This window comes from Triticum aestivum, chromosome 2A (genome assembly GCF_018294505.1).
Source record: "Triticum aestivum cultivar Chinese Spring chromosome 2A, IWGSC CS RefSeq v2.1, whole genome shotgun sequence".
Classification (NCBI taxonomy): Eukaryota; Viridiplantae; Streptophyta; class Magnoliopsida; order Poales; family Poaceae; genus Triticum; species Triticum aestivum.
Window position 1 is genome coordinate 684069595 of NC_057797.1, and position 25603 is coordinate 684095197.

A 25603-nucleotide genomic window follows, 5' to 3' on the forward strand; every position below is an offset into this window, starting at 1 on the left:
TCTTAATAAACGTCTAGATATAATTTCTACTTTGGATTGTTTTAGCATTGCTTATATATCTAGACATGACAATTGGAAAGCAAATGAGTTGGCACAACAGGCATCCGGCTACCATGTTGATCATGGCGTGTTTCATATTTCTGAAAAGCCGATGTCTAGTCTTGCCGACATAGGGGAGGCCGAACCAGAGCCCACCGTTTCAGCCATTAATGAAATATTCAATGCAGGAGAAAGTCAAGACTGGAGGAAACCCATTGTTGATTATTTGTGTGATCCTAGTAGAAGGGTGGACAGGGCTGTTCGGTGGATGGCTTTCAAGTATACAATGAGAGATGATGATCTCTATCACCGAACGGTTGATGATGTTCTTCTAAAGTGCTTGGACGAGGACCAAGCGAGAATTGCTATGGGGGAGGTCCATGAAGGTATTTGTGGCACTCATCAATCGGCTCCCAAGATGAAATGGTTGCTACGATGTGCTGGATTTTATTGGCCGACTATGATTAATGATTGCTTCAGATATTACAAAGGGTGTGAAGCTTGTCAAAAATTTGGTGATATTCAGTTGGCTCCTGCTGCTATGTTACATCCCATTATCAAGCCGTGGCCTTTCAGAGGATGGGGTTTAGACTTTATTGGACAAATTCATCCGTCTTCCTCAAAGGGGCATCGGTTCATATTGGTGGCAACCGATTATTTCACTAAATGGTCTGAAGTAGTACCTCTCAAGAACATGACACATACGGAGGTGATTAAATTCATAACCGAGCACATTATTCATAGATTCAGCATTCCTCAAACATTGACTACAGATCAAGGCTCCTCTTTCATGTCACCCCAAGTTAGAGAATTTGCCGAATCTTATAACATAAAATTGCTCAATTCCTCTTCATATTATGCCCAAGCCAATGGACAAGCTGAGTCTAGCAATAAAATTTTAATCAAGCTCATCAAGAGGAAGATTGAGGATAATCCAAGGAGATGGCATGAGTTGTTGTCTGAAGCTTTGTGGGCACATAGGATCTCAAGACATTGTGCTACAAAGGTGACTCCATATGAGCTAGTATACAGTCAAGAGGCTGTTTTACCGGTGGAAGTGAATTTGAATGCTTTGAGCGTAGCCAAACAAAATGATTTATCGGCAGTAGACTTTTATAACTTGATGATGGACAATATTATGAGATTGTCGATAAACATTTGGCTGCTTTGAATTCCATAGAGAGGGACAAGTTGAGGGTAGCAAGGGCTTACAGTAAGAAGGTTAAGTTGAAGAATTTTCAAGTTGGCGATCTCGTCTAGAAAGTAATTCTCCCGATTGGTTCAAGGGACAGAAAATTCGGGAAGTGGTCTCCAAGTTGGGAAGGTCCTTTTAGAATTGCAAGAATAGTTCTCGGAAACTCTTATTTGGTGGAATCCGTACAAGGGGCACTGTTACCTCGAGCTCTCAATGGCAAGTACTTGAAGAAATACCACCCAAGTGTGTGGCAAGAAGCCTAAGTGGGCAATGGCCGATATATGACTATCGCCCTTAGCACAGACATGGCCGATACCTAATTACCGTCCTGAGGAAAATAAATGGCCGATGGAGTGTTGACATCGTCCTTAGAACAAACACAATACACGTTATTTTTCGGCACACAAGCTTTGCCGAAAAACAGGGGGGCATGTGTTGACACCAGATTTTGGCATGGTCACGAATCCGGGTTCGTATGCAAAAGTTAGAGGCAACACTTCGCGGGCCGGCCCTGAGTGAGAAAGTATTCGGCCTTTGCCGGCTGAATGAAACCTTGCCGGGGTAAAACCTTGCCGATGTGAGGGCTTGCCGGCGTGGAAAGCTTGCCGACGGAGAAGCTTGCCGGTGTGGAAAGCTTGCCGGTGGAGAAGCTTGCCGGTGTGAAACCTTGCCGGGGAGGAAAGCTTGCCGGGGTAAAAGCTTGCCGGGCGAAGACCTTGCCAGGGCTGAAAAGCTTGCCGGGAAAGAGCTTGCTTGGTGGAAACTGTTAAGGCCAATCAAAACAGAAGCTGAAGATGGGGTCAAATGATTATATAGATGGACTCGTATGAAGAAGTGTTCAGCATGAAAGTTATTCGTAATGTCGAAACGGTCAATTTTGCTTTTGGAGTCATCATCATCCGACATAGTATACGACCTACAGAGATGCTACAAGAGTCGGATGGTCCAGTCAGCTACATGACTAAGTCCGACTCGAAATTAAAGATGACCCCGTGGAGTATTCAAGATGGCCTTATTTGGAAAAGTGATCAACATACGGATTGTTGGCCTCATCGAAGCGTACAAAATTGATATTTGAACCGTCTCCATTGGAAGTCATATGCAGATTCCATGGCCCGCGCAAGGAGCAAGACAGAAGATTGGATCAGATTCGGGCTGAATCCAAGTGGGACCAGGACTAGGACTCTAGGTCGTGAATTGATGTAATTTTCTTGTAAGGAAAGCCTAGATGAATCCTTTGCTTGTACGGGAAGTCCAGCCGCCTCTTATGTATGTTGGGGATGACGGCCGATTGAACAACACACAATCGAAGAAATCAATATACTACTTTTTCATCTATCTTTTATATCTCCACCGTTTTCTCTCTCGTTCTTCGCTGTTCTTCGTGTTTGAGAGCTGCGAATTCCGAGGCTCTAGGTGCGAGTGAATCGATCTAGGGCAGCCCATAGCCGCCGCAATCCCTGACGGGGTCCTTCCCGGGTGCGCGGGGTTTTGGGTCTGCAAAAGCGCCCGACGACTGTCTTGCGTATCGCGCTGTCGGTCGGGTCTCCTTCGACGTGAGCTGTGGTGCATCACCCCCGGCGTCGAGGGTACACGTGACGTGTTCGTGTGTCAACAGGGGAGTGATGTGCTTTGTGCACCTCACAATCCTATAAATGTGTGTACATGAGTAATACCATCTAGTATTGATATTTCAAGATTATCTATTCGCTATGTGGTCTGTCTTCTCATGAGAAATTCAAATTCTAAATAGTCCATTAATTATGTCTTGTTGGATCATTTTATTTGCCTCTTGTTTATCCTTAATCGGTATCACATTATGGGGGATTAATATACTATGAGTAATATACTATGTGTATATTACTAGCCTAGAAAATGTGTACATTTGAGATATTGTCACCTAGAGTTGATATTGTAAATTATCTTGTTCCTAGGTGGCATGTTAGCTCTACAAGTTGCAATTTGCTTTTTGTTTGGTGTGAAGATGATGTCGGATATCCTTGCTATCTACCACCGGGAATTATTTCCATTTACTTCTTGTCTTTTGACAATTGGTACTCACTTGTGTGGTAGAATTTATTGATCATCTTTACATTGGCTTTTGCTTTTATTTGCATTTTCTCTTGCCAAGGAATGTATCAACTCCCTTTGTCTTCCATACCACTTGTGGATCTTGTTTATTTCTTGATCTTGTGTAGTGTTTTCTAGATATAGTGAAAGTGGTGATCCCACCTTATGCATTTTGTATTCAAATGCAAATTCTCTATAATGCACTAGTCTTGGGGGAGCTATCCTATTTTCTATAAAACACTCTTGCGATCCTTATCAAGTGTGTGTTGGTGGAAGGCAAGCCGTTTTTGTTTTGGTACTTTGTGCCATCATGAAACTTTGTAGAGAGCCTAGTTTGTTTGGAACCATCCTCTCTTTTGGGGGTTTGATATCTTTTTTAGTGGGTACCAATGGATATCTCATTCCTTGATGTATCTTTCAATTGATATCCTCCAAGTGATGATTTATTCATTTGGTATCTTTTCTTCTCTTGGTATTTCTTTGTCATTTGGTATCGATTCTTGAAAGTCTTAAGCATGCATATTAACTTCGTGTAGTATCTTTGGCATGCTTTCTTTCTTTGACCCAATATATAAGGGAAACTCCACCAAGTCTCAAATTGGATGAGATGTGCATGAAATTCATTTTCGTATCTATATGCACATTTTTATGTGGAGTTTGTCCTATGTATTGTTGGTTCTCTAACTCTTTGGTCCCAATGAGTTTGGGTACCATTTTGTTTGTGTTGTTGTTCTAGGAACAGTTGGAGATACATTGGAAGCTCGGCTCACTCACAAGGAAGGTGTTGTCAACATGTGCTTATTGGAGTCGAGCTAGGATGATCAATGAACTACTATCTACCTTCAATTGGTATCTACTACATCATTCCAATGTTAACTCGGTAACAAGTATCTTCATATTATTCATGCACACATTTCTTGCATCAACCTTGTGTAGGTTGTATCATGGCATGTTATTCATTCATTCTTGTGATACTTGTTTCCTTTCTCAAAGCATCCCAACAATGATCTCTTGTTGCTAGTTGTGATGTATTTGTTGTTCGTGTGTGGACTTCATTTATATACAATAAGACCATATCTAGCCATGAGCTATGCTTCCAAGCAAATATCTTATTGGTATATGTATGACCTCCCTCTGGATATCTTGTTCCTTGTGTTGTAACTATTTTGGGTGTACATCCTTCTTTGTAGATATATATCATCATGATTTCGTCTACCTATAATTTTATACACTTGAGATAAGTTGCATATCTAGTTGATATCCTTTCTTTCACGTCCACCTTGTATTTCTTATGTTATTTCTTTGGTGGCTCCGTGAAAGCTTTTGCCTTGAGTGCGTGTCTTCTATCATTGCATCTTGATGCACTCTTGTGTGGTGAAGATTATTTTTCCTCATGCTTATCTTTACGAGGCTTTTTCCATCCTAATTGGTATCCCTCGTCTTGATGAGGCTTTCATCTTCTATCTTCACCACGGGTTGTCACAAGCATAGGTTCTTTATATGCTTATTAGTAAGCTTGTGAACCCATTTGCTAGTTGTGTGTGGGAATGATAGGTCGTGCACATTCTTTCAAGACTTTATTGATTCTTAATGCTCATCCATACATTAGTCTTCTCAAGTGCATTGCCTTGACTCACTCACATCATTTTGGTTGAGCCCATTCTTAAGTTGCCTCTTTTACTTGTTGCTCAACCATGTGTTTGTTACAAGTACTAGGCTTTGTTTCCTATGCTCACTTGCACTTGTTGTAAGTTTCTATTGATTTTGGGGGATCTATGATCCTATTTTGTGCACTTTGTATCCAAATACAAAAATTCTTATGTGTGCACAAATCATGGGGAGCTTCTCTAGTTTCTTTAGAACACTCCTTTGCTCATATCATAATATCCTTTATTCATGTAGCTCGTAGGATCTTTGGTCTAGTTGGTTCAATTGATATCCGTTGATTGCTTGCTTCAATTGGTACCTTTTGATTGCTTGATTTCTTGTGTCTCTCTTTGTTATGTCCTTGTGGCATATCATTCCTTTAGCAATCTTGGTGCCTCAATATAGTTGGTCTTCCTCCAAGTATTACCATTGGATATATGTATTGCATTCCACTCTCTTGTTGAGAAATACACAATTTATGGAGGAACACAATTTATATTGGCTTTCTAAGCTTTTCGCCCATTTTAGTAATCGATGCCAATGGGGGAGAAGTTTCAGAGAGTTTTGTGGAGAAGTCTTCAGAGTTTTCTCCTTGCTTTGGTTTTGTTCCTAAGCATTTGCATCTCATATGCATGCATTATTGGTTGTTGCATTGCTTGGTGATGCATAATTCCTTGTATAAACTCTCTTGAAAGTGATTGTCATCAATTACCAAAATGGGGGGAGATTGAAAGAACATGTGGTGCCCCCATGTTTGGTTTTGGTAATTGATGACAATCTCTATGGACTAATGGTTGCCTTGAGTTATATTTGAAGGTTTTGTCCATAGGCTTTTCTTGGAGTACATGTGTTGGTTTCAAGGAGAGTTTGTGTCAACCAAGGTGCTATTCAAGGAATTATCCAAAGATTAGTCATTTGAGAGTTGAGCTTATTGCAAGCATGTCTTGAAGAAGAAGATTGTTTGATCATTCATGTTTACCTTCAAGACATCATCCAAATGAAGAGAGTTGGGAAGAATCAAGGTTGATCAAGACTAAGTCAAGAGTGAATCAAGTTGATCAACACACAAAGCGTACAATATGTACAGAGGGATCAAGTGATCCCATGGTATGGTAAGCATTGTCCATTACGCTTTGTGTACTAACCCATGGTCTTCGTGAGAGTTCTTTGTGGGGTTAGGTTGCGGTGTGCAAATTCAAGTGAAGCATCACGAAGAGATCAAATGCTTGAAGCTTGCCATCCATTGTGGTGACAATGGACTTGTGAAGATGTGCGGAAGAGTGGCTCACCCATAGTGGAGTATGGGGGAGCAATCAACTAGTCTTCATCGAGCCAACGCAATCAAGAAAGGTGGTCCAACTTGAGGGAGTCAAGATCATCATCATCTAGCTCAAGTGGACCATGTGCAAGGCAAAGGTTTTCCCTTGATAGGTTTTCTATTTTACCGGTCTCATGATGGTAGTTGGGAGACCGGGTTATAGGATCGATTGCCGTACTATCAAGGGGGGCTCTCAATGAGTAGCTTGATCGTATCATTCGTAGAGAGCTCAAACCATTGCATCCTTGCATCATATTTCTTGGTTCTTGGTTGGTTCTATTTGTGAGTCTTAGAGCTTATGGTCATCTTGATGACAAGCTTGAGTTCATCGAAAACGGAGTTCGCATGCATCTTCTATGATGTTTTCGGTGTTGGAGGTTTTACCGGTCTTTTCCGAGAAAGGGTTCTCACCATTTTCTTTTGGGCCTTTTCTCATTTGCTTCTTATTGATATTTATATCAAGATTTTGTTATCTTATGTCGTTAGCTTTTCAACAAACTTGGTTTCGTTGAATTCAGAGTCCGTTTGCAGAAGTTGTGGCTGTTTTGGTAAAGGCTGCAGCGGTACTACCGTGGCTAGAGCGGATGTAATTTTTTTACTACCGCTCCAGAGCGGTACTACCGCGGCTCCTGAGCAGTAGTACTACTCCAGAGCAGTACTACCGCGGCTCCTAAGCGGTAGTACCGCTCCGGACCAAAATCTCGTGTTTTGCTCAGCGAAAGTAGGCACAGAAGTATTTTTTTGTACCGCTCGCAAGCAGTAGTACCGCTACCATTTGCGGTAGTACCATGAGGTTGAGCGGTAGTACCGTGAGGACGAGCGGTAGTACCGCTCCGGCAGTTCTACTGGCCTTTTGCCTCCTCGTTGTTGTTTTTCAAAGGGGTACTACCGCCCTAGCGGTAGTACCGCTCCTTGGAGCGGTAGTACCGCTCTGTGCGGGCTGTGAGCATAACGGTTGGATTTTTCCCACCTATAAAAGGGGGTCTTCTTCCCCAATGAACCTTATCCTTTGAGCTCGTTTTCTTCCCCCATTGTTGACCTTCTTCGAGCTTGCTAACTCTCAATCCCTCCATGGATTCTTGTTAGTTTTTGAGGGAAAAGAGAGAGGAGATATAGATCCACGTTTCCACCAATCACTTTCTCCTCTAGGTGAGGGGAACCCCTTGGATCTAGATCTTGGAGTTCTTGGTGTTCTCCTTCTTGTTCTTCCTCTCATTTTTCTCCCTAGCATTAGTTGCTTCGGTGGGATTTGAGAGAGAAGGACTTGGGCACTCCGTGTGCCCTTGCCATTGCATTTGGTGCATCGGTTTGAGTTCTCCACGTGATACGTGGAAGTTACAAGTTAAGAAGCTTATTACTCTTGGGTGCTTGGTACCTTTGAGCTTGTTCCTCTTGGGTGCTTGGGCGCCCTAGATGGTTGGTGGTGTTCGGAGCTCAATCATTGTGGTGTAAAGCTCCAAGCAAGCGTCGGGGTCTCCAATTAGGTTGTGGAGATCGCCCCGAGCAATTTGACGGGTACCGGTGACCGCCCCCAAGGGTTGCCAAAGTGTACGGGTTCGGTGACCGCCCCCAAGGGTTGCCATTTGTATGGGTTCCGTAACCGCCCTCAAGGGTCCCTTAGTGGAATCACGGCATCTTGCATTGTGCGAGGGCGTGAGGAGATTACGGTGGCCCTAGTGGCTTCTTGGGGAGCATTGTGCCTCCACACCGCTCCAAACGGAGATTAGCATCCACAAGGGTGTGAACTTCAGGATACATCATCGTCTCCGCGTGCCTCGGTTATCTCTTACCCGAGCCCTTTACTTATGCACTTTACTTTGTGATAGCCATATTGTTTCTTGTCATATATCTTGCTATCACATAGTTGTTTATCTTGCTTAGTATAAGTTGTTGGTGCACATAGGTGAGCCTAGTTGTTGTAGTTTTTGTGTTTGACAAATTAACCGCTAGGTTTATTCCGCATTTGTTCAAGCCTAAACCATAATTATTTTAAAGCGCCTATTCACCCCCCCCCTCTAGGCAACATCCACGATCTTTCAACGGTGGTGGTTTTATTTTATAGAAATAATTAATCTCTCATGCTTCACTTATATCATTTGAGAGTCATTTAGAACAGCATGGTAATTTGCTTTGGTTATAGAATTAGTCCTAATATGATAGGCATCCAGGATGGGTATAATAAAAACTATCATAAAAAGTGCATTGAATACTATGAGAAGTTTGATACTTGATGATTGTTTTGAGATATAAAGATGGTGATATTAGAGTTGTGCTAGTTGAGTAGTTGTGAATTTGAGAGATACTTGTGTTGAAGATTGCAAGTCCCGTAGCATGCACGTATGGTAATGGTTGTGTAACAAATTTGAAACATGAGGTTTTCTTTGATTGTCTTCCTTATGAGTGGCGGTCGGGGACGAGCGATGGTCTTTTCCTACCAATCTATCCCCCTAGTAGCATGCGTGTAATGCTTGGTTTTTGATGACTTGTAGATTTTTGCAATAAGTATGTGAGTTCTTTATGACTAATGTTGAGTCTATGGATTATACGCACTCTCGCCTTTCCACCATTGCTAGCCTCTTCGGTACCGTGCATTGCCCTTTCTCACCTTGAGAGTTGGTGCAAACTTCGCCGGTGCATCCAAACCCCGTGATATGATACACTCTGTCACACATAAACCTCCTTATATCTTCCTCAAAACAGCCACCATACCTACCTATTATGGCATTTCCATAGCCATTCCGAGATATATTGCCATGCAACTTTCCACTGTTTCATTTATGACACGCATCATCATCGTCATATTGCCTTGCATGATCATGTAGTTGACATCGTATTTGTGGCAAAGCCACCATGCATAATTGATCATACATGTCACTCTTGATTCATTGCCCTTCCCGTTACACCGCCGGAGGCATTCATATAGAGTCATATTTTGTTCTAGTATCGAGTTGTAATCATTGAGTTGTAAATAAATAGAGGTGTGATGATCATAATTAATAGAGCATTGTCCCAAATAAAAAAAGTGGAAAGGCAAAAAAAGGCCCCCCCAACAAAAAAGTAATAAAAAGGGACAATGCTACTATCCTTTTTTCCACACTTGTGCTTCAAAGTAGCACCATGATCTTTATGATAGAGAGTCTCTTGTTTTGTCACTTTCATATACTAGTGGGAAATTTTCATTATAGAACTTGGCTTGTATATTCAAACAACGGGCTTCCTCAAATGCCCTAGGTCTTCGTGAGCAAGCAATTTGGATGCACACCCACTTAATTTCTTTTGTTGAGCTTTCATACATTTATAGCTCTAGTGCTTCCGTTGCATGGCAATCCCTACTCCTTGCATTGACATCAATTGATGGGCATCTCCCTAGCCCGTTGATTAGCCGCGTCGATGTGAGACTTTCTCCTTTTTGACTTCTCCACATAACCCCCATCATTATACTCTATTCCACCCATAGTGCTATATCCATGGCTCACGCTCATGTATTGCGTGAAAATTGAAAAAAGTTTGAGATTACTAAAGTATGAAACAATTGCTTGGCTTGTCATCGGGGTTGTGCATGATGAGAGCATTCTTGTGTGACAAAAATGGAGCATGACCAAACTATATGATTTTGTAGGGATGAACTTTCTTTGGCCATGTTATTTTGAGAAGACATGATTGCTTAGTTAGTATGCTTGAAGTATTATTATTTTTATGTCAACATTAAACTTTTGTCTTGAATCTCTCGGATCTGAATATTCATGCCACAATAAAGAAAATTACATTGAGAATTATGCTAGGTAGCATTCCACATCAAAAATTCTGTTTTTATCATTTACCTACTCGAGGACGAGCAGGAATTAAGCTTGGGGATGCTTGATACGTCTCCAACGTATCTATAATTTTTGATTGTTCCATGCTATTATATTATCTATTTTGGATGTTTAATGGGCTTTATTATACACTTTTATATTATTTTTGGGACTACCTACTAACCCAAGGCCTAGTGCAAATTGCTGTTTTTTTTTGCCAATTTCAGTGTTTCGCAGAAAAGGAATATCAAACGGAATCCAAACGGTATGAAACCTTCGGGAGAGTTATTTTTGGAACAAACGTGATACAGGGGACTTGGAGTAGACGTTAAGAAAGAAGCGAGGAGGGCACGAGGCAGGGAGGCGCACCTGCCCCCCTAGGCGCGCCCCCACCCTCGTGGGCCCCTCGCAACTCCACCGACCTACTTCTTCCTCCTATACATATCCTTATACCCTAAAAACATCCAGGAGCACCACAAAACCCTATTTCCACCGCCGCAACCTTCTGTACCCAAGAGATCCCATCTTGGGGCCTTTTTCGGAGCTCCGCCAGAGGGGGAATCAATCACGGAGGGCTTCTACATCGACACCATAGCCTCTCCGATGATGTGTGAGTAGTTTACCACAGACCTTCGGGTCCATAGTTATTAGCTAGATGACTTCTTCTCTCTCTTTAGTTCTCAATACAAAGTTCTCCTTGATGTTCTTGGTGATCTATTCAATGTAATTCTTTTTGCGGTGTGTTTGTTGAGATCCGATGAATTGTGGGTTTATGACCAAGTTTATCTATGAACAATATTTGATTCTTCTCTGAAATCTTTTATGTATGATTGGTTATCTTTGCAAGTCTCTTCGAATTATCAATTTGGTTTGGCCTACTAGTTGATCTTTCTTGCAATGGGAGAAGTGCTTAGCTTTGGGTTCAATCTTGCGGTGTCCTTTCCTAGTGACAGCAGGGGTAGAAAGGCATGCATTGTATTGTTGCCATCGAGGATAAAAAGATGGGGTTTATATCATATTGCTTGAGTTTATCCCTCTACATCATGTCATCTTGCCTAATGCGTTACTCTGTTCTCATGAACTTAATACTCTAGATGCATGCTGGATAGCGGTCGATGTGTGGAGTAATAGTAGTAGATGCAGAATCATTTCGGTCTATTTGTCGCGAACGTGATGCCTATATACATGATCATGCCTAGATATTCTCATAATTATGCACTTTTCTATCAATTGCTCGACAATAATTTGTTCACCCACCGTAATACTTATGCTATCTTGAGAGAAGCCACTATTGAAACCTATGGTCCCCGGGTCTATCTTTTATCATATAAGTTTCCAATCTATTTTACTTTGCAATCTTTACTTTCAATCTATATCATAAAAATACCAAAAATATTTATCTTATTAACTCTATCAGATCTCACTCTCGTAAGTGACCGTGAAGGGCTTGACAACCCCTTTATCGCGTTGGTTGCGAGTTCTTATTTGTTTGTGCAGGTATGAGGGACTTGCGTGTAGTCTCCTACTGGATTGATACCTTGGTTCTCAAAAACTGAGGGAAATACTTACGCTACTTTGCTGTATCACCCTTTCCTCTTCAAGAGAAAACCAATGTAGTGCTCGAGAGGTAGCAGGTCCCCAGATGGGATCTCACGGGTACAGAACGTTGCGGTGGTGGAAAAGTGGTTTCGTTGATCCCCTGGATGTTTTCAGGGTATAAGAGTATATATAGGCGAAAGAAGTAGGTTGGTGGAGCTACGAGGGGCCGACGAGGGCGGGGGGCGCGCCTGCCCCTGGGTGCGCCGCCCTACCTCGTGGCCGCCTCATTGCTTCCTTGACCTCCACTCCAAGTCTCCTGGATTGCGTTTGTTCCAAGAAAGATCCTCGCGAAGGTTTCATTCCGTTTGGATTCCGTTTGATATTCCTTTTCTACGAAACACTGAAATTGGCAAAAAAAACAGCAACTCGCACTGCGCCTTCGGTTAATAGGTTAGTCCCAAAAATAATATAAAAGTGGATATTAAAGCCCATTAAACATCCAAACCAGATAATATAATAGCATGGAACAATAAAAAATTATAGGTACGTTGGAGACGTATCAGACGCGCCCAAGTAGGAAGAATCCTACTTGAGCCCCTAGTCCAATTCGGCCCCCCTTACCATATTTGGACAAGGGGGAAAGGAAGGAGGGGGAAGGGGAAGGAAGTAGGAGTCATACTTCATACTTTCCTTTTCCTCCTCTCCTTTTCCTTTCTCCCCACGTGGCTGGCCCTATAGGGGGCGCACCAGCCCCTTGTGGGCTGGTGTGTTCCCTTACTTGGCCCATTAAGCCCATATCTTTGCCGGGGTTTGCCCGGAACCCCTTCCGGTGACCCGGTATCACCAGGAACACTTCCCGTGTCCGAATATAGCCTTTCAATATATGAATCTTTACCTCTCGACCATTTCGAGACTCCTCATCATGTCCGTGATCTCATCCGGGACTCCTAATAAACTTAGGTACATCAAATCACATAACTCATAATACAAATCGTCATCGAACGTTAAGCGTGCAGACCCTACGGATTCGAGAACTATGTAGACATGACCGAGACACATATACGGTCAATAACCAATAGAAGAACCCGGATGCTCATATTGGCTCCTACATATTCACGAAGATCTTTATCGGTCAAACCGCATAACAACATACGTTGTTCCCTTTGTCATCGGTATGTTACTTGCCCGAGATTTGATCGTCGGTATCATCATACCGTTCAATCTCGTTACCGGCAAGTCTCTTTACTCATTCCATAATGCATCATCCCGCAACTAACTCATTAGTCACATTGCTTGCAAGGCTTATAGTGATGAGCATTACTGAGAGGGCCCAAAGATACCTCTCCAATACATGGAGTGACAAATCCTAATCTCGATATATGCCAACTCAACAAACACCATCGGAGACACCTGTAGGGCATCTTTATAATCACCCAGTTACATTGTGACGTTTCATAGCACACAAGGTGTTCCTCCGGTATTCGGGAGTTGCATAATCTCGTAGTCAGAGGAACATGTATAAGTCATGATGAAAGCAATAGCAATAAAACTAAACGATCATTTATGCTAAGCTAATAGATGGTCATGTCCGTCACATCATTCTCTAATGATGTGATCCCGTTCATCAAATGACAACACATGTCTATGGTTAGGAAACTTAACCATATTTCATTAACGAGCTAGTCAAGTAGAGGCATACTAGGGACACTCTGTTTGTCTATGTATTCACACATGTACTAAGTTTCCGGTTAATACAATTCTAGCATGAATAATAAACATTTATCATGATATAAGGAAATATAAATAACAACTTTATTATTGCCTCTAGCCTCTAGGGCATATTTCCTTCAATCTTCTCTCAATTCATGCCCCCAGACTGGAGCCGAAGCGGGATACGGAGTCGGTACAGAAAAGCTCAATCACTTTTGGTCCGGTCTCCCATCGGACGACTTGGTCTCGTTGAAGGAAATATGCCCTAGAGGCAATAATAAAGTTATTATTTATTTCCTTATTTCATGATAAATGTTTATTATTCATGCTAGAATTGTATTAACCGGAAACATAATACATGTGTGAATACATGGACAAACAGAGTGTCACTAGTATGCCTCTACTTGACTAGCTCGTTAATCAAAGATGGTTATGTTTCCTAACCATAGACAAAGAGTTGTTATTTGATTAATGGGATCACATCATTAGGAGAATGATGTGATTGACTTGACCCATTCCGTTAGCTTAGCACTCGATCATTTAGTATGTTGCTATTGCTTTCTTCATGACTTATACATGTTCATGTGACTATGAGATTATGCAACTCCCGTTGACCGGAGGAACACTTTGTGTGCTACCAAACGTCACAACGTAACTGGGTGATTATAAAGGAGCTCTACAGGTGTCTCCAAAGGTACATGTTGGGTTGGCGTATTTCGAGATTAGGATTTGTCACTCCGATTGTCAGAGAGGTATCTCTGGGCCCTCTCGGTAATGCACATCACCTAAGCCTTGCAAGCATTGCTACTAATGAGTTAGTTGCGAGATGATGTATTACGGAACGAGTAAAGAGACTTGCCGGTAACAAGATTGAACTAGGTATTGAGATACCGACGATCGAATCTCGGGCAAGTAACATACCGATGACAAAGGGAACAACGTATGTTGTTATGCGGTCTGACCGATAAAAGATCTTCGTAGAATATGTAGGAGCCAATATGAGCATCCAGGTTCCGCTATTGGTTATTGACCGGAGACATGTCTCGGTCATGTCTACATTGTTCTCGAACCCGTAGGGTCCGCACGCTTAAGGTTTCGATGACAGTTATATTATGAGTTTATGAGTTTTGATGTACCGAAGGAGTTCGGAGTCCCGGATGGGATCGGGGACATGACGAGGAGTCTCTAAATGGTCGAGACATAAAGATTGATATATTGGAAGCCTATATTTGGATATCGGAAGTGTTCCGGGTGAAATCGGGATTTTACCGGAGTACCGGGAGGTTACCGGAACCCCCCGGGAGGTATATGGGCCTTAGTGGGCCTTAGTGGAAGAGAGGAGAGGTGGCTAGGGCTGGGCCGCGCGCCCCTCCCCCTAGTCCGAATAGGACAAGGAGAGGGGGGCGGCGCCCCCCCCCTTCCTTCTCTCTCTCCTCTTTCCCCCTTCCCGAATCCTAGTCCAACTAGGAAAGGGGGGAATCCTACTCCCGGAGGGAGTAGGACTCCTCCTAGCGCGCCCTCTCCTGGCCGGCCGCACCCTCCCTTTGATCCCTTATATACGGAGGCAAGGGGCACCCCTAGAGACACAAGTTGATCCACGTGATCATATTCTTAGCCGTGTGCGGTGCCCCCTTCCACCATAGTCCTCGATAATATTGTAGCGGTGCTTAGGCGAAGCCCTGCGACGGTAGTACATCAAGATCGTCACCATGCCGTCGTGCTGACGGAACTCTTCCCCGACACTTTGCTAGATCGGAGTCCGGGGATCGTCATCAAGCTGAACGTGTGCTAGAACTGGGAGGTGCCGTAGTTTCGGTGCTTGATCGGTCGGGCCGTGAAGACGTACGACTACATCAACCACGTTGTGCTAACGCTTCCGTTGTCGATCTACAAGGGTACGTAGATTACACTCTCCCCTCTTGTTGCTATGCATCACCATGATCTTGCGTGTGCGTAGGAATTTTTTTGAAATTACTACGTTACCCAACAGTGGCATCCGAGCCTAGGTTTTATGTGTTGATGTTATTTGCACGAGTAGAACACAAGTGAGTTGTGGACGATATAAGTCATACTGCTTACCAGCATGTCATACTTTGGTTCGGCGGTATTGTTGGATGAAGCGGCCCGGACCGACATTACGCGTACGCTTACGCGAGACCGGTTCTCCCGATGTGCTTTGCACAAAGGTGGCTAGCAGGTGACAGTTTCTCCAACTTTAGTTGAACCGAGTGTGGCTACGCCCGGTCCTTGCGAAGGTTAAAACAGCACCAACTTGACAAACTATCGTTGTGGTTTTGATGCGTAGGTAAGATTGGTTCTTTCTTAAGCCCGTAGCAGCCACGTAAAACTTGCAACAACAAAGTAGAGGACGTCTAACTTATTTTTACAGGGCATGTTGTGATGTGATATGGTCAAGACATGATGCTAAATTTTATTGTATGAGATGATCATGTTTTGTAACCGAGTTATCGGCAACTGGCAGGAGCCATATGGTTGTCGCTTTATTGTATGCAATGCAATCGCGCTGTAATGCTTTACTTTATCACTAAGCGGTAGCGATAGTCGTGGAAGCAAAAGATTGGCGATATGATAACGATGCTACGATGGAGATCAAGGTGTCGCGCCGGTGACGATGGTGATCATGACGGTGCTTCAAAGATGGAGATCACAAGCACAAGATGATGATGGCCATATCATATCACTTATATTGATTGCATGTGATGTTTATCTTTTATACATCTTATCTTGCTTTGATTGATGGTAGCATTATAAGATGATCTCTCGCTAATTATCAAGAAGTGTTTTCCCTGAGTATGCACCGTTGCGAAAGTTCTTCGTGCTGAGACACCACGTGATGGTCGGGTGTGATAGGCTCTACGTTCAAATACAACAGGTACAAAACAGTTGCAGACGCGGAATACTCAGGTTATACTTGACGAGCCAAGCATATACAGATATGGCCTCGGAACACGGAGACCGAAAGGTCGAGCGTGAATCATATAGTAGATATGATCAACATAGTGATGTTCACCAATGAAGCTACTCCATCTCACGTGATGATCGGACATGGTTTAGATGATTTGGATCACGTAATCACTTAGAGGATTAGAGGGATGTCTATCTAAGTGGGAGTTCTTAAGTAATATGATTAATTGAACTTAAATTTATCATGAACTTAGTCCTGGTAGTATTTTGCAAATTATGTTGTAGATCAATAGCTCGCGTTGTTGCTTCCCTGTGTTTATTTTTATATGTTCCTAGAGAAAATTGTGTTGAAATATGTTAGTAGCAATGATGCGGATTGGATCCGTGATCTGAGGTTTATCCTCATTGCTGCATAGAAGAATTATGTCCTTGATGCACCGCTAGGTGACGGACCTATTGCAGGAGCAGATGCAGACGTTATGAACGTTTGGCTAGCTCAATATGATGACTACTTGATAGTTTAGTGCACCATGCTTAATGGCTTAGAATCGGGACTTCAAAGACGTTTTGAACGTCATGGAGCATATGAGATGTTCCAGGAGTTGAAGTTAACATTTCAAGCAAATACCCGAGTTGAGAGATATGAAGTCTCCAACAAGTTCTATAGCTAAAAGATGGAGGAGAATCGCTCAACTAGTGAGCATGTGCTCAAATTGTCTGAGTACTACAATCGCTTGAATCAAGTGGGAGTTAATCTTCCAGATAAGATAGTGATTGACAGAATTCTCTAGTCACCATCACCAAGTTAGTAGAACTTCGTGATGAACTATGATATGCAAGGGATAACGGAAACGATTCCCAAGCTCTTCGTAATGCGGAAATTGATGAAGGTAGAAATCGAGAAAAACATCAAATGTTGATGGTAGACAAGACCACTAGTTTCAAGAAAAGGGCAGAGGGAAGAAGGGGAACTTCAAGAAGAACAGCAAGCAAGTTGCTGCTCAAGTGAAGAAGCCCAAGTCTGGTCCTAAGCCTGAGACTAAGTGTTTCTACTGCAAAGGGACTGGTCACTGGAAGCGGAACTACCCCAAGTGATTGGCAGATAAGAAGGATGGCAAAGTGAACATAAGTATATTTGATATACATGTTATTGATGTGTACTTTACTAGTGTTTATAGCAACCCCTCAGTATTTGATACTAGTTCAGTTGCTAAGATGAGTAACTCGAAACGGGAGTTGCAGAATAAACAGAGACTAGTTAAGGGTGAAGTGACGATGTGTGTTGGAAGTGGTTCCAAGATTGATATGATCATCATCGCACACTCCCTATACTTTCGGGATTAGTGTTGAACCTGAATAAGTGTTATTTGGTGTTTGCGTTGAGCATGAATATGATTTGATCATGTTTATTGTAATACGGTTATTCATTTAAGTAAGAGAATAAATTGTTGTTCTGTTTACATGAATAAAACCTTATATGGTTACACACCCAATGAAAATAGTTCGTTGGATCTAGATCGTAGTGATACACATAATCATAATATTGAAACCAAAAGATGCAAAGTTAATAATGATAGTGCAACTTATTTGTGGCACTGCCGTTTAGGTCATATTGGTGTAAAGCGCATGAAGAAACTCCATGCTAATGGGTTTTTGGAATCACTTGATTATGAATCAGTTGATGCTTGTGAACCATGCCTCATAGGCAAAATGACTAAAACTCCGTTCTCCGGAACTATGGAGCGAGCAACTGACTTATTGGAAATAATACATACTGATGTATGAGATCCGATGAGTGTTAAGGCTCGTGGCGGGTATCATTATTTTCTGACCTTCACAGATAATTTGAGCAGATATGGGTATATCTACTTAATGAAACACAAGTCTGAAATATTTGAAAAGTTCAAAGAATTTCAGAGTGAAGTGGAGAATCATCGTAACAAGAAAATAAAAGTTTCTACGATATGATCGCAGAGGTAAAATATTTGAGCTACGAGTCTGGCCTTCAGTTAAAACAATGTGAAATAGTTTCACTACTCACGCCACCTGGAACACCACAGCATAATGGTGTGTCCGAACATCATAACCGTACTTTATTAGATATGGTGCGAACTATGATGTCTCTTACCAATCTACCACTATCGTTTTGGGATTATGCATTAGTGACAGCTGCATTCACGTTAAATAGGGCACCATCTAAATCCGTTGAGACGACACCATATGAACTATGGTTTGACAAGAAACCTAAGCTGTCGTTCCTTAAAGTTTGAGGTTGCGATGCTTATGTGAAAAAAAACTTCAACCTGATAAGCTCGAACCCAAATTGGAGAAATGTGTCTTCATAGGATATCCAAAGGAAACTATTGGACACACCTTCTATCACAGATCCGAAGGCAAGGCTTTTGTTGCTAAATTCGGAAACTTTCTAGAGAAGGAGTTTCTCTCGAAAGAAGTGAGTGGGAGGAAAGTAGAACTTGACGAGGTAACTGTACCTTCTCCCTTATTGGACAGTAGTTCATCACAGAAATCTGTTCTTGAGACTACTACACCAATTAGTGAGGAAGCTAATGATGATGATCATGTAACTTCAGATCAAGTTACTACCGAATCTCGTAGGTAAACCAGAGTGAGATCTGCACCAGAGTGGTACGGTAATCCTGTTCTGGAAGTCATGTTACTAGACCATGACGAACTTGCGAACTATGAGGAATCGATGATGAGCCCAGATTCCGTGAAATGGTTTGAGGCCATGAAATCTGAGATATGATCCATGTATGAGAACAAAGTATGGACTTTGATGGATTTACCCGATGATCGGCAAGCCATAGAAAATAAATGGATCTTCAAGAGGAAGACGGACGCTGATAGTAGTATTACTATCTACAAAGCTAGACTTGTCGAAAAAGGTTTTTGACAAAGTTCAAGGTGTTGACTATGATGAAATTTTCTCACTCGTAGCGATGCTTAAGTCTGTCCAAATCATGTTAGCAATTGCCGCATTTTTATGAAATCTGGCAAATGGATAAACAAAACTACATTCCTTGATGGATTTAAAGAAGAGTTGTATATGATGCAATCAGAAGGTTTTGTCAATCCTAAAGGTGCTAACAAAATATGCAAGCTCCAACGATCCATCTATGGACTGGTGCAAGCATCTCGGAGTTGGAATATACGTTTTGATAAGTTGATCAAAGCATATAGTTTATACAGACTTGCGGTGAAGCCTGTATTTACAAGAAAGTGAGTGGGAGCACTACAGCATTTCTGATAAGTATATGTGAATGACATATTGTTGATCGGAAATAATGTAGAATTATTCTGCAAAGCATAAAGGAGTGTTTTGAAAGAAGTTTTTCAAAGAAAGACCTCGGTGAAGCTGCTTACATATTGAGCATCAAGATCTATAGAGATAGATCAAGACGCTTGATAAGTTTTTTCAATGAGTACATACCTTGACAAGATTTTGAAGTAGTTCAAAATGGAACAGTCAAAGAAAGAATTATTGCCTGTGTTACAAGGTGTGAAGTTGAGTAAGACTCAAAGCCCGACCACGGCAGAAAATAGAATGAGAATGAAAATCATTCCCTATGCCTTGGCCATAGGTTCTATAAAGTATGCCATGCTGTGTACCAGACCTATTGTATACCCTACACTAATTTTGGCAAGGGAGTACAATAGTGATCTAGGAGTAGATCACTGGACAGCGGTCAAATTTATCCTTGGTGGAATAAGGATATGTTTCCCGATTATGGAGGTGACAAAAGGTTCGTCGTAAAAGGGTTACGCCGATACAAGTTTTGGCACTGATCCGGATGACTCTTAGTCTTCATCTGGATACATATTGAAAGTGGGAGCAATTAGCTAAAGTAGCTCCGTGCAGAGCATTCTAGACATAGAAAATTGCAAAATACTTATGGATCTGAATATGGCAGACCCGTTGACTAAACTTCTCTCACAGGCAAAACATGATCACACCTTAGTACTCTTTGGGTGCTAATCACATAGCAATGTGAACTAGATTACTGACTCTAGTAAACCCTTTGGGTGTTGGTCACATATCGATGTGAACTATGGGTGTTAACCTCATAAAGATGTGAACTATTGATGTTAGATCACATGGCGATGTGAACTAGATTATTGACTCTAGTGCAAGTGGGAGACTGAAGGAAATATGCCCTAGAGGCAATAATAAAGTTATTATTTATTTCCTTATTTCATGATAAATGTTTATTATTCATGCTAGAATTGTATTAACCGGAAACATAATACATGTGTGAATACATAGACAAACAGAGTGTCACTAGTATGCCTCTACTTGACTAGCTCGTTAATCAAAGATGGTTATGTTTCCTAACCATAGACAAAGAGTTGTTATTTGATTAACGGGATCACATCATTAGGAGAATGATGTGATTGACTTGACCCATTCCGTTAGCTTAGCACTCGATCGTTTAGTATGTTGCTATTGCTTTCTTCATGACTTATACATGTTCCTATGACTATGAGATTATGCAACTCCCGTTTATCGGAGGAACACTTTGTGTGCTACCAAACGTCACATCATAACTGGGTGATTATAAAGGAGCTCTACAGGTGTCTCCAAAGGTACATGTTGGGTTGGCGTATTTCGAGATTAGGATTTGTCACTCCGATTGTCGGAGAGGTATCTCTGGGCCCTCTCGGTAATGCACATCACCTAAGCCTTGCAAGCATTGCTACTAATGAGTTAGTTGCGAGATGATGTATTACGGAATGAGTAAAGAGACTTGCCGGTAACAAGATTGAACTAGGTATTGAGATACCGACGATCGAATCTCGGGCAAGTAACATACCGATGACAAAGGGAACAACGTATGTTGTTATGCGGTCTGACCGATAAAAGATCTTCATAGAATATGTAGGAGCCAATATGAGCATCCAGGTTCCGCTATTGGTTATTGACCGGAGACATGTCTCGGTCATGTCTACATTGTTCTCGAACCCGTAGGGTCCGCACGCTTAAGGTTTCGATGACAGTTATATTATGAGTTTATGAGTTTTGATGTACCGAAGGAGTTCGGAGTCCCGGATGGGATCGGGGACATGACGAGGAGTCTCGAAATGGTCGAGACATAAAGATTGATATATTGGAAGCCTATATTTGGATATCGGAAGTGTTCCGGGTGAAATCGGGATTTTACCGGAGTACCGGGAGGTTACCGGACCCCCCCGGGAGGTATATGGGCCTTAGTGGGCCTTAGTGGAAGAGAGTAGAGGTGGTCAGGGCTGGGCCGCGCGCCCCTCCCCCTAGTCCGAATAGGACAAGGAGAGGGGGGCGGCGCCCCCCTTCCTTCTCTCTCTCCTCTTTCCCCCTTCCCGAATCCTATTCCAACTAGGAAAGGGGGGGGGGGAATCCTACTCCCGGAAGGAGTAGGACTCCTCCTGGCGCGCCCTGTCCTAGCCGGCCGCACCCCCCCCTTTGATCCTTTATATACGGAGGCAAGGGGCACCCCTAGAGACACAAGTTGATCCACGTGATCATATTCTTAGCCGTGTGCGGTGCCCCCTTCCACCATAGTCCTCGATAATATTGTAGCGGTGCTTAGGCGAAGCCCTGCGACGGTAGTACATCAAGATCGTCACCACGCCGTCGTGCTAACGGAACTCTTCCCCGACACTTTGCTGGATCGGAGTCCGGGGATCGTCATCGAGTTGAACGTGTGCTAGAACTCGGAGGTGCCGTAGTTTCGGTGCTTGATCGGTCGGGCCGTGAAGACGTACGACTACATCAACCATGTTGTGCTAACGCTTCCGTTGTCGATCTACAAGGGTACGTAGATTACACTCTCCCCTCTCGTTGCTATGCATCACCATGATCTTGCGTGTGCGTAGGAATTTTTTTGAAATTACTACGTTACCCAACACTCGTCCTCATCGGCATCCCCTGCTTGTACATCTTGAGCCGCCATATCGCTCCTTGGCGACGAGCTCCGGATACATCCTGCAAAATTCGGCCATGTAATATTCATCGGCGCACGCTACCTCGGGCCTATTGAAGGCCTCCTAGTTCCCCCGCAACACGGGATGGGAGACCAATCATGGGTCATTATCAACGGCTGCCGGGACCTCATGGCTGCTGATGGGGAAGTCAATCTTCGCTCAACTATTGTAGAGGGCCATCGTCTTCTTGTCGTGCACCCTCGCCACCAGCTCTGTCACCTGGAAGGAGCCTAGCCAGTACCAAACGCCGATGTCCGTGTCCCCCACAATCGTGGCGGCACACCATGGTACTTCTTCTTAGGCGACAGTAGTGGCAGGTCGGCGAAGGAGCGGGAGGGGGCGCCCTGCCGGCCTTGGGTCGGCTGCGCGCCGCGATGGATCCGCGCTTCGAATTAGTGGCAGTGTTCTCCAATGGCTAGATCCTGCCATCGACGTCGGGCGATTGGAGTCATGGTATGAGGTGTGGGGTGGTTGTGGTTGTGGTGGCAGGCGAGAGCGCCGGCAGGGGATGTGGGGTGGGTTTGGGCCTTCGTGTGGTGCACACGAGGAAGGATGGCGACACGGGAAGGGATTTCCCCCCTGGAGAAACGTCCCTACTCGAGTAAATATAAGCAATGACAACGACGATGAGTAAATTTTTCCTCCTCTGAAGGTGATAAAGGATCAGCCAGGTGCGGTTTAACCCCTCAAAACCGGATTTTTACTCCTTTAACTAGGTTTGAGGGATCAGCTATAGATGCTCTTAGCATGTCTTTTTTGGTGTATCGTCCCTTTTTCTCTCTCTTAATAACTTGGCTATGCGTGTTTTCGATGTCTTGGAGTAGTTTGTTCACATTGTACTAATGTATATGCCATAATTGGTATATATACACATTTTATACGAAAACACTAAAAATATGACGTCAAATTTTTAGGCATGATAAATATCACGTTTTTCATGTCAATTTGTATTGGTGAGATGATGGCAAATTTAATTTGCAAGCACAATAATTTTCTGACTAAAAATAATTAAGACGGATTTGTCCGCCAACTAAACTTGTCATCCTCAAAGAATATAATTTGCCGTGGCCAAAAATCTGACATCAAGTTTCTAGTGGAGTCCTTAAGCTATTGCCTTTTGATTGGAAAAATAAAATCGTACTCAACTATTCACGGCGACCACGGAGTGATCGCGTCTTGAGCCACTCCCAACAATGGTGCTCGCTCGACCATTTGACGTCCACGCCACCTCCGGCACAGCCATGAGATGCTGGAACGGATTCGGTGGAGGAGGAATGTCCATCTCCCCTTCCAGCATCTTCACCACGCTGCCCATGGTCGGCCTCGCCTCCGGCAGCTGCTGCACGCACCAGAACGCCACCTCGCACATGCTCCTCGCCGTCTCCCTGCCCTTCTCCTCCTCCGCGCTGCCACGGCTATCAACGACCTCCGCGAGCTCGCCACACTCGTATTTGGTCCACACCAGCTTTGGGAACCACCGCCGGCTCTCCGGCGCTGCTTCGTCGAAGTTCCTCCTCCGGCCGAGGATCTCGAACAGGAGGATGCCGAAGCTGTACACGTCGCACTTCTCGGTGACGCCCACCTGCATCCACAGCTCCGGCGCGGCGTACCCGGGTGTGCCGCGCATCACCGAGACGGTGGCGTCCGTGTCCGCCCGGTTCGTCAGCTGCGCGAGTCCAAAGCCGGCCACCTTGGGAGCGAGGCCGACTTCGAGGAGCACGTTGCCGGGCTTGACGTCGTAGTGCACGATCTTTTGCTGGCACTCCTCGTGGAGGTACCGGAGGCCCCTCGCGACGCCGACGGCGATGCCGCGCAGCGTCGGGAATCCCACGGCGGCGACGGCAGAGTCGAAAAGGTAGGCGTCGAGCGCGCCACGCTCCATGTGCTCGTACACCAGCGCGCGCACGTCGGCGTCGAAGCAGAAGCCGAAGAGCCTCACGAGGTTGACGTGGTGGGTCCTCCCGATGGTGCTCACCTCGGCCATGAACTCCTTGGAGCTCCCGTCCTCGCGGCCGGCGTGGAGGCGCTTCACGGCGACCGCGAGGCCGTTCGGGAGCACGCCCCTGTACACGACCCCCGAGCCCCCGGCGCCGATCCTGGCCGAGTAGTTGTTGGTGAAGCCCCAGAGCTGCCGCGCGGTGAACCGGATGGGCTTGTCGCCACCGATCTTCTCGAGGAACCCCTCCACGGTGGCGTCCCGTATCTGCGAGTCCGGCACCACCGCGTACAGCGCCGTACCAGCAGTGCTCCCCGCCGTCTTGACGCTCGCGGCGACGATGCTGATGGCGGGGACGTCGTGCTTCTTGACGTGCCTGTACACGACGTAGACCACGGCGACGGTTGCTCCGAAGCTCAGTACCATGCCAACTGCGACAGCGACAAGAACATACACGCATGAGCAAAATGTTTAGTAGTAGAACGAATTTGGATTCCAAATATTTAGGTTTGCGCGCTCACCGACGGCAATGGCCATGACATGAAGGGACTGAAGGCGGCGGCGGCCTCTTTGCCACCATCGTCGTAAGATCCAACTTCATTTGTAGCAGCGGTAGTTCCTTGGTGACATCGACGAGGGTCGTGACTTCTTGATCCGACGACGACGTTTCCATAAATTAAGTTTTTGCACTCTTGTATGTACTGATGTACTATCAACCACGGTATTATTATGGGCAATTTCGTGGAAATTGTCTTTAATCCTCTTGAATTGATCGAACAAACGGATCATTGTCTGCTATTTTGAGGTTCTGATTTTGAGATGGTCGATTGGTAAGTTTGTAGTCGAGTACAGTTGCAAGTCAATGCTTCCATGCTCTGCTCTTGTTCCCACAAAACTGCACTATTTGAGAGATATTCCCTCTGTCCGAAAAAAGCTTGTCCCTTGTCCCTCAAATGGATGTATTAGTGCTAGATACATCCATTTGAGGGACAAGTTTGAGACAAGTTTTTCCTAACAAAGGGAGTAGTATTTGGGAGCCTAGCAAACAGATTGTCGTATGCAAGGGCACCCAAGTTTTGGTTTCTGATGCCTCTCGCCGACGCCGACGCCGGTCTACCTCGTCTCCTGTGGTCTTAAGGCCATGAAGACGTGGTGGATCTTGACCCTTGCCGGCAGGAGGTCTTTCTTTTTACTCACGCTCAAAAAGACGAGACGACAACGATTCTCTCAAGATGGAATAAGATTCTCATCGCCTAGCCCCCGCCCCGGTGGTGCTTCTAGCATCGTCGGTGGCCGTGTGGATGTTTGTCTTCGGCTGATCACGCGGGATTTGATCCGCGGTTGTCTTGGGTTGATCCACATGGATCCGGTCTTCGTTAGTCCGTGTTTATGTGTCTACAGGTTGGATCCTTCCAATCTATGATTCTTTTCATCGACAGCGGTTGTCGTTT

At 44.1% G+C, this 25603-nt stretch overlaps 1 protein-coding gene across 1 annotated transcript; it reads right to left on the reverse strand.

Annotated features, from left to right (window-relative positions):
* Positions 1-23357: 23357 nt before the first annotated feature.
* LOC123185931 (G-type lectin S-receptor-like serine/threonine-protein kinase At1g34300) lies at positions 23358-24689 on the reverse strand. Its single transcript, XM_044597740.1, has 3 exons — positions 24674-24689; positions 24250-24583; positions 23358-24021 (listed from the first exon to the last, which is right to left on the reverse strand). The coding sequence occupies exons 1-3, from the start codon at positions 24687-24689 to the stop codon at positions 23358-23360; spliced, it is 1014 nt and encodes a 337-aa protein (XP_044453675.1).
* Between the last annotated feature and the right edge of the window lie 914 nt (positions 24690-25603).

Bases quoted from the DNA above. Each gene is read 5' to 3' on its own strand.
- LOC123185931 (XM_044597740.1), bottom strand. The intron at 24,022-24,249 runs CGTGAAGCGCCT...GCTGCGCGGCAT, and splicing joins CCGAACGGCCTCGCGGTCGC to CGCCGTCGGCGTCGCGAGGG.